Source organism: Eptatretus burgeri, chromosome 23 (genome assembly GCF_056783735.1).
Source record: "Eptatretus burgeri isolate ZD-2024b chromosome 23, Ebu_testis_v1, whole genome shotgun sequence".
Taxonomy (NCBI): Eukaryota; Metazoa; Chordata; class Myxini; order Myxiniformes; family Myxinidae; genus Eptatretus; species Eptatretus burgeri.
In genome coordinates, this window is record NC_140983.1 from 2,060,960 (window position 1) to 2,075,609 (window position 14,650).

The window sequence follows — 14,650 nt, forward strand, 5'->3', positions numbered from 1 at the left end:
AAAGTTTTGAGTGTTCAATTCTGGTTTTACTGGCAGAGGGATACAGTGAGCGTCACGTTGCTTCCATCCTTAAAATTTCAAAGACCGCGGTTCATAAGAACAAGGTCAAGCAGCAGACATTGGGGACAACACACATACACGCACACACACACACACACACACACACACACACACACACACACACACACACACACACACACACACACACACACACACACACACACACACACACACACACACCGAAATTTTCTCTCTCAAACCATGTTTTCTTCCGAGAAGGGAGGGCGGAAGCGGCGAGACACGAGACACGTGACACGTGGTCCTGCATTGTTCATTGTTTTCAGATTTGTGAGACAGTATTTGTTTGCAAATATCATCACAAAACCGATTTAACACGGGAAGTGTGGCAAATGTAGATGTTCGTAGATTTAGGAAAGCATTGAACGAGTAAAATGTGCTGTGATAAAATTGAAGGTTTTTTGAGCGATACCACGTGAGAACGTGATGACGTCATCTGAACGGATCAAGCCGCCATTTCCGTACGTGAGGGGCGGAGTCCACGGCGACGTCCTTCTGAGCGCTTGTTCCTGGTCACGGAGTTTGCTGGAGAAGATGGACGGACTTGATACAGGAGGCCTCAAATCGTGCGAGTCTTCGCTCCCTTCACCCGAACCTTCCAGGTCGTTGACCATTCCCTCGGTTTCCCTTCTCAATCCACAATGAACCCAATTGGAGGAGGACGGCGGCGACGTCGTTCGTCACAGTAAGTGCAGGGGCTTCTTCAGGGTGGGAAATGTAAATATCGGATTTCCCGCCAAATTACTCGTCGCTTCGCTGACGTATTTAATCAAATGACGTCATGTTGTTCTGCATAAACATTCTGCTCCATTCACCCCATCGTTAACCCGAGGTTATCTTCCGTGTGCTCATCAGTCAGATCACATCATGTTCTTCATCCGTTGTTACTCATGATATTTATGTTCGAGAAAACACAACCCGTTGTTTGCTGAGAAAAACATTAAGTGGGGGAGAGGGAGGGTAGATGATGGGGGGGGTAGAGGAGGGAGGAGTAGAGAGAGGAGAGGCGGGGGGGAGAAGAGGAGGGAGGGGGAGGAGGGGAGGGTAGAGGAGGGAGCGTGAAGTGTGAGAAGAGGAGGGAGGGGGTAGAGAGAGGAGAGGCATGGGGGAGAAGAGGGCGGAGGAGGGGAGGGAGAAGGTTAATGGAGGAGGAAGAGGGGACGAGGGGAGGGCGAGGGTAGAGAGCGGAGGGAGGGGAGGAGAAGAGGAGGAAGAGGGCACGAGGGGAGGGTGAGGGTGTGGTATAGCCTGCGGGCCTGCGGGGTGGGGCATGATGGTGAGGGGAGTGGTCGTCGTGAGCATCGTGTCTGCCAGGAATATAAGGAGTGCGCGCCGCCTGAGGCGTCGTAGTGATGCTGTAGTCGCCGCAGCTTGTGAGTGTGCTGAGTACGTAATAAAGGAGAGTGGTGGCCAAAGTACACCCGCGCTCCCGCTTGTGCAACACAGCCCGGCTCGACTGTTCCCCCGCTCGTGTCTGCCTGCTAAGCATCTCTATCACGACACTACAGTTGGCTGACGAGGATCTTCGGATCGGCGTGTGCAGGCCGGCAGCGAATAACCCGTGCGGTTCCAGGCTACGGAGCCAAGGGTCTCGCCAGCACGAGCATGGCAGAAAGTCGGTGCACGGCGCACGAACGCGTGCCCGCCTTCGTCGGAGTCGACTTCGGCCACGTCGAGTGGGCAACGGCCGCGCTCAGTGTTCGTTTTATTGAGGCACGACAAATCGGGGGAATGATTTCTGCAAAGCCACGGCTAAAGAACGAGGACACGCAGTTTGGCTCGAACGCGGCGTTGGACGTCGCGCAAGCTCTGAAGAATGTCCGGGGTCTCGATGGTCGGTGCGCAGCAGGTGGTCCGGAGGTCAGCGCGATGTGCCAGGCGCGTACAGCCGCACGCACGGTCTGCGGCACGGGTCGTGGACGGCTTTTGCGATACGATCACTCGGACGGCGGTCTGAGCACTCGGGGGCGTCTACGGTGTGTGTGCCGAGAGTCATCGCCCATCATGACAGTCATTGATGGCGGTGTGCGAAGCGATCCTTCCGTCCCGGGTCGAGACCTACTGCCGGTACGGTGTTCGGTGCATGGCGTACACGGTAACGTCCCGGATCGAGTTTTGCGACCTGGGCACAGACATTCCAGCGACCCGGAGCGGGAGATGCTGCCGGTGTTAGACCTGCTTCCAATTGATCCGGAGGTGACAAGATCAGTGGCAGGGGAGGTTGAGGTGACCGGGGCACTGAGGCTGCCCATGTTGAGCCTGGTTTCAGTTGGTCCTACGGTGACAGGACCGATGCCAGTGAATGTCGAAGTGATCGGGGCACTGATCGGGTGTCGGATGGAGTCCACTCGTGCTGCCCTCGCATCGCACACGTACACCGGCGAAGCGATTGCGCCGCTTGCGGCGCCCGACGTCTCGGTGCTCTACCGGGGGCGAAGCGCCCTACTCACGGTGTTTGTGGTGCGAGGGGAGGGGCCCGTCCTTTTGGGTCGGGACTGGCTGGCGCACCTCGGGCTGGATCTCCAGTTCGTACCTCCAGGTGTGCCGGTGCTCTCTTCGATGCTTTCGTCGAGACCCGAGGGCGAGGTTCTGGCGGCGGGAGCGGAACACGCATCGATGCAACGGGAGCGGCCGTTCGTTGCTGCCTGCAACAATGGTGTGCGGTGCGGAAGCAGCGGGAGCCGTGCCAGCTCTCGCGATGAGCTCTCGCGCGTCGGCTGCGTTCATTGTGCGAGGTGCGCCTATGTTGTTCGGGCAGCTTCAACGGGTTGCGGTGAGCCCGTGGCGTTAAAGGAAGTCGCGAGTCGCAACATCGAGTCGACAACCAAGAGACGGACTCGTGATGTGGGTTATGGGTTGCTGTTCATTGCATATTTGTTTTTCATTGCTCGAGTGATGCGGTTTAACGTTGTTGAAATAAATGCCAACAGTTCCTGTGTGAGAGTGGGTTTGGCGGAGATCAATCGATGGGTTTTGCAGTATGGTCAATGTGATGTGGTGGCTTTGGGAGCGGTGGTGGCGAATAAAAAGGTTTGGTTGGCCTTCCATTGCCCCGGGCCGCAGGTAGTTGCTTTGTCATGTGCAGGGATTTTGCCTAAAGAACGCGCTGTACGGGAAAATGAGTTTGCAATGGTTCTAATGTTATTCCTATTGATTTATGACGAGCCTATGGTTGAAGTGTGGTTTGATTGGAGTTGCTACCGTCTAACTGCCGTGTGGGTCTCGGAGATCGACTCGGAGCCAGGGCTGGTGCGCTGGTCAGCGTTACCCCCACCTCTGGTTTCGGCGAGGTCAGACGTGCCTGGCGCCGGAGGCGCAGCTCTCTGGGTTCGCTCAAGGCCGTTTAGACGGGCGTTGGCATCTCAACTGATTGTGGTGCGTGGGTTGTTGTGGAGCATTGGTTGCATCCAGCCAGCGGCGCTGTTCAGCGTCCCCACCCAAGGTCAGTCGGGTTTGGCATTGGCGCCACGGCTTCCAGACAGCGGGCTTCCGGCCTCGGAATGTTTATCTGCTTCAGGTCTGCCTGGGGAGATGTGCTGCCTTGTGGGCCGGAGGCGTTTGATGGTGCCGGGGGAGGTTTGCTCGGGAGGTCGCCACGACCTCGCCGAGGGCCATGTAAGCATGAGCCGCCTGGGGGCGTTTTCGCTGTGTAGTGCTGCTGTGCTTCTCCAGTAGCTCGCTTCACACGTTGTATGATGTGATGTGCTTTTATACTTCGCTGTTTTCTTTTTTGTACCTTGTCTACTGTTATACCGTAGTACTTCGGGCTGTTTATGCTTATTATGATGGTGATCATTTAATAATCATAGTTTTAGGAGGGAGGAGTGTGGTATAGCCTGCGGGCCTGCGGGGCGGGGCATGATGGTGGGGAGTGGTCGTCGTGAGCATCGTGTCTGCCAGGAATATAAGGAGTGCGCGCCGCCTGAGGCGTCGTAGTGATGCCGTAGTCGCCGCTTCTTGTGAGTGTGCTGAGTACGTAATAAAGGAGAGTGGTGGGCAAAGTACGCCCGCGCTCCCGCTTGGGCAACACAGCCCGGCTCGACTGTTCCCCCGCTCGTGTCTGCCTGCTAAGCATCTCTATCACGACACTACAGAGGGTAGAGAGCGGAGGGAGAGAGAAGAGGAGGGAGAGGGGAGGAGAAGAGGAAGGGTAGGGTGGTGAGAGAGGAGGGGGGAGGGATGGGAGGCGCCCTTTTTCATTGCATAAAACCCCAATGTCGAACACGTCCTCAAATATTTCTCGGACACACATTCACCGATGTTTTTCACTCTTGGTACATGGATAATAAGTCATGGATTACATGTGAACGTCATTTTATTTCGAGATCAGATCCAAAATGGCCGACTGACAGCCATTGTGTCACTGAAATATGTCCCCAACCATTTCTCAGACTTGCTCGCTCTGATTCCATTCAAACTTGGCAAAAGCACATCACATGACGGAAAACACATGTAACTCGTTTTATTTTTCAATCTGATCAAAGATGGGCGACTGTGACTGTGACTGTGACTGTGACTGTGATTCACACCAGGGTAGAGTGACCTGGTCTGAATTCAAATTGATGATTGGAAATCAAGCCAATGGAGAAGAGGAAGGATTTAATATCTGAAGCGATGATGGATTCCATCACCTTGTTGATGATTGGGAGCCGGCTGATTGGTCTGTAGTTACAGGGATCTGTTTTTATACAGGGCGGTGATGTTTCCTGATTTCTCCGAGACCTTCAAAGTTCCCCGATATCCCGATATTGTTCCCCTTCAAACGACGGTGGTGGACGTCCTTGATGGTGACTCTGCTTGTAGCATTCGTCGCAGTTGTGTGAGGTGTTTGAAGTGTTGTTGCGGTTATGATGAGATGATTGAAGCGTTGTAGTGGTTACGGTGAGGTCAGCGAGTTTGAATTGATGCAGGGATTTTTATACGGACATTGTGATTTTTATGGGAATGTTGTAGCATTGTGGTTCGAGTACGGCGAAGGTCTGAGGTGATGGTCGGTTCTTTCAATAATTGAATAACAGGACAAAGACACAAACATTGATTTTTTAATGCAATACATGGTTATCGAGTTGGTACCAATGAGAGGGGCCATGAAATTTTCTTCATCACATCGATTCAGCTTTCCCATATTTACCTCCATCACCGAAGGCGGAAGGACGTTGTTTTCACACCTGTGTGTGTGTCTGTCTATCTGTGTGCAGGATATCTCAAAAAGTTGTGGACAAATTCGGACAAAACTTGGTGAACACGTTTGGTTTGCGACAATGACGAACTGATTAGATTTTGGTGAATATACGGATCCGGATCCAGATAACAGAATTTTTCAATTTTTAAAGTGATTCTTCACCATTGAGAGGGGGGCAAAAACGATATATATATATATATATATATATATATATATATATATATATATATATATATATATATATATATATATATATATATATATATATATATATATATATATATATATATATATATATATATATATATATATATATATATATATATATATATACATAATGATATGTCAAAAAAATTTGGGCCCGATCTGTTCCACTGGATCAGGCATTGCGTGGCGGATGTACACGCGCTACCGAGTGTCATGCTAGTTTCGTGTGATTTCTCCTGTGGAGTTTCCATGGAGAGTCGTTCGATGTTTGGACAGTGTGCTGTCGTTTTCATTTTCCAGCAGGATTTTAAACTCTCCTCATTCAATTGGTTTCTCAGTGTGCTTTTTATGAAATCCATCGTTGAGATCACTTGCTCTTACAGGTAAGTCGATCCGAAGATGGGCAGAATGCCATATTCCTATCTCTTCACGTTACTCTAGGTTTCCCATGAAGAATTCTAAACTTCAAACACTATTTGGTCATGTTTTTTTAAGATCATGCATTTCGGTCCATCTGTGTTGAAGTGCCAGGGTAGATCTGTGCCTTTCTAGATTTTCGAGTTTGGTTGTTCGGACACTTTTGCCTCCAAAGTGGTCAAAATCACTCACATGACAGGTCGCTTGAAATGTATGGTTCAAAAAAATTAATTATTTTATTTAAAACACCAGCTTTCTCAAATTTTAACACATGAAAGACCTTATCATTTCGAGCTTATTAGGTGTTCACTCGTTATTGTAGCATTTATATTTTTGGAGATATCATGGAAAATGTGTCCATTTTAGGCATCTGAAAAATCATGTTTTTGCACATCCATGCTCAGAGGCCATTTTAAAATTATTATACTTACAGTCTTGATCTTTGTACACAATACACGACACGAGTAGTCGAGTTGGCCTGCATAGTTTCTCCTTCCTCCACCATGTCTAACACGATTTAACAGCCTCCTGAAAGTCGTCAAAATCACTCATTTGACAGGTCGCTTGAAATGTATGGTTTTTTAAGATTAATTTTTTTATTTAAAGTGCAACCTCTCCTAAATTTTAACACATGAAACATTTCCTCATTTCGAGCTGAGGAAGTGTTCAGTCGTTATTGTAGCATTTATACTTTTGGAGATATCATGGAAAATGTGTCCATTTTAGGTGTCTGAAAATGATGTTTTTTGCACGTCCATGCTCAGAGGCCATTTTGAAATTAAAATACTTACAGTCTTGAGCTTTGTACACAATACACTACAGGAGTAGTCGAGTTGGCCTGCATAGTTTCTCCTTCCTCCACCATATCTCACATTATTTAACAGCCTCCTGAAAGTGGTCAAAATCACTCATATGACAGGTCGCCTGAAATGTATGGTTTTTTTTAATTTATTTTTTTATTTAAAATCCAACCTCTTTTAAATTTTAACACATGAAAGAGCTCCTCATTTCGAGCTGAGAAAGTGTTCAGTCGTTATTGTAGCATTTATACTTTTGGAGATATCATGCAAAATGTGTCCATTTTAAGTGTCTGAAATGTCATGTTTTTTGCACGTCCATGCTCAGAGGCCATTTTGAAATTAAAATACTTACAGTCTTGAGCTTTGTACACAATACACTACAGGAGTAGTCGAGTTGGCCTGCATAGTTTCTCCTTCCTCCACCATATCTCACATTATTTAACAGCCTCCTGAAAGTGGTCAAAATCACTCATATGACAGGTCGCCTGAAATGTATGGTTTTTTTGAATTTACTTTTTTATTTAAAATCCAACCTCTCTTAAATTTTAACACATGAAAGAGCTCCTCATTTCGAGCTGAGGAAGTGTTCAGTCATTATTGTAGCATTTATACTTTTGGAGATATCATGGAAAATGTGTCCATTTTAGGTGTCTGAAAATCATGTTTTTTGCACGTCCATGCTCAGAGGCCATTTTGAAATTAAAATACTTACAGTCTTGAGCTTTGTACACAATACACTACACGAGTAGTCGAGTTGGCCTGCATAGTTTCTCCTTCCTCCACCATATCTCACATTATTTAACAGCCTCCTGAAAGTGGTCAAAATCACTCAGATGACAGGTCGCCTGAAATGTATGGTTTTTTTGAAACTATTTTTTTATTTAAAATCCAACCTCTTTTAAATTTTAACACATGAAAGAGCTCCTCATTTCGAGCTGAGAAAGTGTTCAGTCGTTATTGTAGCATTTATACTTTTGGAGATATCATGCAAAATGTGTCCATTTTAAGTATCTGAAATGTCATGTTTTTTGCACGTCCATGCTCAGAGGCCATTTTGAAATTAAAATACTTACAGTCTTGAGCTTTGTACACAATACACTACACGAGTAGTCGAGTTGGCCTGCATAGTTTCTCCTTCCTCCATCATTTCTCACATTATTTAACAGCCTCCTGAAAGTGGTCAAAATCACTCATATGACAGGTCGCCTGAAATGTATGGTTTTTTTGAATTTATTTTTTTATTTAAAATCCAACCTCTTTTAAATTTTAACACATGAAAGAGCTCCTCATTTCGAGCTGAGAAAGTGTTCAGTCGTTATTGTAGCATTTATACTTTTGGAGATATCATGCAAAATGTGTCCATTTTAAGTGTCTGAAATGTCATGTTTTTTGCACGTCCATGCTCAGAGGCCATTTTGAAATTAAAATACTTACAGTCTTGATCTTTGCACACAATACACTACACGAGTAGTCGAGTTGGCCTGCATAGTTTCTCCTTCCTCCACCATATCTCACATTATTTTACAGCCTCCTGAAAGTGGTCAAAATCACTCATATGACAGGTCACCTGAAATGTATGGTTTTTTTGAAACTATTTTTTTAGTTAAAATCCAACCTCTTTTAAATTTTAACACATGAAAGAGCTCCTCATTTCGAGCTGAGGAAGTGTTCAGTCGTTATTGTACCATTTATACTTTTGGAGATATCATGCAAAATGTGTCCATTTTAAGTGTCTGAAATGTCATGTTTTTTGCACGTCCATGCTCAGAGGCCATTTTGAAATTAAAATACTTACAGTCTTGAGTTTTGTACACAATACACTACACGAGTAGTCGAGTTGGCCTGCATAGTTTCTCCTTCCTCCATCATTTCTCACATTATTTAACAGCCTCCTGAAAGTGGTCAAAATCACTCATATGACAGGTCGCCTGAAATGTATGGTTTTTTTGAATTTATTTTTTTATTTAAAATCCAACCTCTTTTAAATTTCAACACATGAAAGAGCTCCTCATTTCGAGCTGAGAAAGTGTTCAGTCGTTATTGTAGCATTTATACTTTTGGAGATATCATGCAAAATGTATCCATTTTAGGCATCTGAAAAATCATGTTTTTGCACATCCATGCTCAGAGGCCATTTTAAAATTATTATACTTACAGTCTTGATCTTTGTACACACATACACGACACGAGTAGTCGAGTTGGCCTGCATAGTTTCTCCTTCCTCCACCATGTCTAACACGATTTAACAGCCTCCTGAAAGTCGTCAAAATCACTCATTTGACAGGTCGCTTGAAATGTATGGTTTTTTCAGATTAATTTTTTTATTTAAAGTGCAACCTCTCCTAAATTTTAACACATGAAACATTTCCTCATTTCGAGCTGAGGAAGTGTTCAGTCGTTATTGTAGCATTTATACTTTTGGAGATATCATGGAAAATGTGTCCATTTTAGGTGTCTGAAAATGATGTTTTTTGCACGTCCATGCTCAGAGGCCATTTTGAAATTAAAATACTTACAGTCTTGAGCTTTGTACACAATACACTACACGAGTAGTCGAGTTGGCCTGCATAGTTTCTCCTTCCTCCACCATATCTCACATTATTTAACAGCCTCCTGAAAGTGGTCAAAATCACTCAGATGACAGGTCGCCTGAAATGTATGGTTTTTTTGAAACTATTTTTTTATTTAAAATCCAACCTCTTTTAAATTTTAACACATGAAAGAGCTCCTCATTTCGAGCTGAGAAAGTGTTCAGTCGTTATTGTAGCATTTATACTTTTGGAGATATCATGCAAAATGTGTCCATTTTAAGTATCTGAAATGTCATGTTTTTTGCACGTCCATGCTCAGAGGCCATTTTGAAATTAAAATACTTACAGTCTTGAGCTTTGTACACAATACACTACACGAGTAGTCGAGTTGGCCTGCATAGTTTCTCCTTCCTCCATCATTTCTCACATTATTTAACAGCCTCCTGAAAGTGGTCAAAATCACTCATATGACAGGTCGCCTGAAATGTATGGTTTTTTTGAATTTATTTTTTATTTAAAATCCAACCTCTTTTAAATTTTAACACATGAAAAGAGCTCCTCATTTCGAGCTGAGAAAGTGTTCAGTCGTTATTGTAGCATTTATACTTTTGGAGATATCATGCAAAATGTGTCCATTTTAAGTGTCTGAAATGTCATGTTTTTTGCACGTCCATGCTCAGAGGCCATTTTGAAATTAAAATACTTACAGTCTTGATCTTTGCACACAATACACTACACGAGTAGTCGAGTTGGCCTGCATAGTTTCTCCTTCCTCCACCATATCTCACATTATTTTACAGCCTCCTGAAAGTGGTCAAAATCACTCATATGACAGGTCACCTGAAATGTATGGTTTTTTGAAACTATTTTTTTAGTTAAAATCCAACCTCTTTTAAATTTTAACACATGAAAGAGCTCCTCATTTCGAGCTGAGGAAGTGTTCAGTCGTTATTGTACCATTTATACTTTTGGAGATATCATGCAAAATGTGTCCATTTTAAGTGTCTGAAATGTCATGTTTTTTGCACGTCCATGCTCAGAGGCCATTTTGAAATTAAAATACTTACAGTCTTGAGCTTTGTACACAATACACTACACGAGTAGTCGAGTTGGCCTGCATAGTTTCTCCTTCCTCCATCATTTCTCACATTATTTAACAGCCTCCTGAAAGTGGTCAAAATCACTCATATGACAGGTCGCCTGAAATGTATGGTTTTTTTGAATTTATTTTTTTATTTAAAATCCAACCTCTTTTAAATTTCAACACATGAAAGAGCTCCTCATTTCGAGCTGAGAAAGTGTTCAGTCGTTATTGTAGCATTTATACTTTTGGAGATATCATGCAAAATGTATCCATTTTAGGCATCTGAAAAATCATGTTTTTGCACATCCATGCTCAGAGGCCATTTTAAAATTATTATACTTACAGTCTTGATCTTTGTACACAATACACGACACGAGTAGTCGAGTTGGCCTGCATAGTTTCTCCTTCCTCCACCATGTCTAACACGATTTAACAGCCTCCTGAAAGTCGTCAAAATCACTCATTTGACAGGTCGCTTGAAATGTATGGTTTTTTCAGATTAATTTTTTTATTTAAAGTGCAACCTCTCCTAAATTTTAACACATGAAACATTTCCTCATTTCGAGCTGAGGAAGTGTTCAGTCGTTATTGTAGCATTTATACTTTTGGAGATATGGAAAATGTGTCCATTTTAGGTGTCTGAAAATGATGTTTTTTGCACGTCCATGCTCAGAGGCCATTTTGAAATTAAAATACTTACAGTCTTGAGCTTTGTACACAATACACTACACGAGTAGTCGAGTTGGCCTGCATAGTTTCTCCTTCCTCCACCATATCTCACATTATTTAACAGCCTCCTGAAAGTGGTGAAAATCACTCATATGACAGGTCGCCTGAAATGTATGGTTTTTTTGAATTTATTTTTTTATTTAAAATCCAACCTCTCTTAAATTTTAACACATGAAAGATCTCCTCATTTGGAGCTGAGGAAGTGTTCAGTCATTATTGTAGCATTTATACTTTTGGAGATATCATGCAAAATGTGTCCATTTTAGGTGTCTGAAAATCATGTTTTTTGCACGTCCATGCTCAGAGGCCATTTTGAAATTACAATACTTACAGTCTTGAGCTTTGTACACAATACACTACACGAGTAGTCGAGTTGGCCTGCATAGTTTCTCCTTCCTCCACCATATCTCACATTATTTAACAGCCTCCTGAAAGTGGTCAAAATCACTCATATGACAGGTCGCCTGAAATGTATGGTTTTTTTGAATTTATTTTTTGATTTAAAATCCAACCTCTCTTAAATTTTAACACATGAAAGATCTCCTCATTTCGAGCTGAGGAAGTGTTCAGTCATTATTGTAGCATTTATACTTTTGGAGATATCATGGAAAATGTGTCCATTTTAGGTGTCTGAAAATCATGTTTTTTGCACGTCCATGCTCAGAGGCCATTTTGAAATTACAATACTTACAGTCTTGAGCTTTGTACACAATACACTACACGAGTAGTCGAGTTGGCCTGCATAGTTTCTCCTTCCTCCACCATATCTCACATTATTTAACAGCCTCCTGAAAGTGGTCAAAATCACTCATATGACAGGTCGCCTGAAATGTATGGTTTTTTGAATTTATTTTTTTATTTAAAATCCAACCTCTCTTAAATTTTAACACATGAAAGATCTCCTCATTTCGAGCTGAGGAAGTGTTCAGTCATTATTGTAGCATTTATACTTTTGGAGATATCATGGAAAATGTGTCCATTTTAGGTGTCTGAAAATCATGTTTTTTGCACGTCCATGCTCAGAGGCCATTTTGAAATTACAATACTTACAGTCTTGAGCTTTGTACACAATACACTACACGAGTAGTCGAGTTGGCCTGCATAGTTTCTCCTTCCTCCACCATATCTCACATTATTTAACAGCCTCCTGAAAGTGGTCAAAATCACTCATATGACAGGTCGTCTGAAATTTATGGTTTTTTTTAATTTATTTTTTTATTTAAAATCCAACCTCTCTTAAATTTTAACACATGAAAGATCTCCTCATTTCGAGCTGAGGAAGTGTTCAGTCATTATTGTAGCATTTATACTATTGGAGATATCATGGAAAATGTGTCCATTTTAGGTGTCTGAAAAATCATGTTTTTGTTAGAATATACAAACAAACAAACACAAACTGAGCTTTACGTATTAGATATAAATTCAGAGAATGGAATGAGTGCGGATCACACGTGCACGGTCTTCAGAGCAAGTACTGGACCTGTAAGTAATTAATCACCATTGCCTGTCAAGTAATCCGTGCCACTGTTTCGTTATATCCCGAAACATTTTACATTAGTTAATTAAACTTATAATAATATGATTCTCTGTTTTGTTGCTGTGCCACACAATGGTTCACACAATCGTTGCTGGGATGCAGTGCTTACATCATCAACATGGCCGACATGAGCTTCCCTTACTATTTGTAAATCTGTTAAACGTCATTTTCACATCTTCACAAGGAGTAGACTGACAAGCTGGATTTATTTTCTCATCATGTGAAGACGACCTAAACGGTGTATTTATATTTCACTCGTAATATGCGCATCGCCTTTCTCAAAGATGCAAGAATTTGATTTTGGAAATCAATATGGGTGCCAAATGTAGATTTTCGGAGATCTATCAACATTTAATGAGTACAATGGTCCATGGGAAGATGAGAGTAGGTTTTTGAGTGATACAATGGGAGGGGGGGGATGATGAGTTCCTGACAACAAGTGCAATAAATAAATGACCACGTGATCTACATGTGCTGGATCACCGTTGTGGATTTTATTCCAACGACTGCGCATAATACACTTGCATGTTGATCCGACTCTGCACTTCCTGTTCAACAGGACCAAGAGAAAGCAACGGCGTGGAGATGCACCAGGACTGCAGGAAGAAGGTTTCTTCACACAGCCGTCTTTTCCCGAGATGTTTCAATACGTGAGCCACATTCTGCACCTGAGCTCCCGGTATGAAGGATACAATTCCATCAGCAACCTGGTGGGTCCACCTCTCATATTTTCCCTCTCCGGGTCCTTCATGCACGTGACCGTGCCGAGAACATACGGGGCATGGTGTGACCGCTTGTCCCGATGTGCACCTGGACATTGTCCCAAGAATCCCGAGTGGTTTCAAAGCCAGGATTTCATCGAGTTACTTTTCGATGAGCCCGTCTTCCCGACCAGGGTCTCGATCTTGGTGTCGTTCCCCCCTGGATATGTGGTTCGGATTCTGGCCAGGTCCTGGGATGAAGGTGAAGAGTCTGCTGTGTACAGGTACCAATGACCCTTTTGGTTTAAATCTCCAACTAGTTTTAAAGTCTTTATGCTCATGAGTCCAAAAGGGACGAAATGACAAATTATCATTTTTTTGGGGAGTATGTTGAGCCTCTGACTGGTTTTGCATGATGACAACGGGATTTCAAAAACATCTTCGTGATATAAATGGATTAGTTACCTTTTTGTAGCCATGTTTTTGTCACCAGGTTCGTTACCTGGTATTGTATGACATGAGCCACACCCTAATACACAATGTCTACTTCATGGTAAAATCAAAAGGATGCTCCTCAAAATGTTTCCTTTGGTGATGAACGATGCAGGTGGCGGATGCTGTGGTCCGGCTCTGTGGACACCAATCTTCCACTGAACGACCCTTTCACGTTTTCCCCAACGATACAACCACCGGGTTTTGCGACGAACATCCTCCGTCTGGAGTTCAATTGCTCCCTGAGCGCTTACCCCATGGAACTGGCCGCTGTTGTTCTGTACGGTGTCCCGGTGGACATTATGCAACCGAAGAAGAGCAAGAATGAAGATGTTGCTGAGTCAGATAGACTTCGGCAGAAACAAAACAGGATGGAAAGAAAGAGGAGACGAGATCTGGTCAAACAGATGGAGGAAGAAAGAAGGGCAAACAAAGAGGAAGGGAAGCTTTCCCCCTTCACTAAAAATGGATATTTTGACATTTTACCTTTTGAGGTGAGTATGTGAACCCCTACTATGTGTGTTTGATGACTGTGAGTATGTGAACCCTACTATGTATGTTTGATGAGTGTGAGTATGTGAACCCCTACTATGTATGTTTGATGAGTGTGAGTATGTGAACCCCTACTATGTATGTTTGATGAGTGTGAGTATGTGAACCCCTACTATGTATGTTTGATGAGTGTGAGTATGTGAACCCCTACTATGTATGTTTGATGAGTGTGAGTATGTGAACCCCTACTATGTGTGTTTGATGACTGTGAGTATGTGAACCCTACTATGTATGTTTGATGAGTGTGAGTATGTGAACCCCTACTATGTATGTTTTATGAGTGTGAGTATGTGAACCCCTACTATGTATGTTTGATGAGTGTGAGTATGTGAACCCCTAC

General features: G+C 43.3%; 2 protein-coding genes across 8 annotated transcripts in view; one reads left to right on the plus strand and one right to left on the minus strand.

Annotated features, from left to right (window-relative positions):
- Positions 1–14,650, minus strand: part of LOC147007965 (F-box/LRR-repeat protein 4-like) — a 310,036-nt gene that overhangs the window by 255,752 nt on the left and 39,634 nt on the right. The window lies entirely within an intron of this gene.
- Positions 1–14,650, plus strand: part of LOC147007971 (F-box/LRR-repeat protein 4-like) — a 123,774-nt gene that overhangs the window by 97,152 nt on the left and 11,972 nt on the right. The window contains exons 1-4 of one of the 3 annotated variants that reach the window (XM_085866176.1): positions 490–763; positions 4,771–4,865; positions 13,125–13,550; positions 13,874–14,252. In XM_085866176.1, coding sequence (XP_085722302.1) covers positions 13,204–13,550; positions 13,874–14,252 — 726 coding nt within the window. In that variant the 5' untranslated portion in view covers positions 490–763; positions 4,771–4,865; positions 13,125–13,203. Of the gene's footprint in view, positions 1–489; positions 764–4,770; positions 4,866–13,124; positions 13,551–13,873; positions 14,253–14,650 lie in introns of those variants that run through there. The other 2 variants (XM_085866174.1, XM_085866175.1) reach the window with 2 other exon arrangements.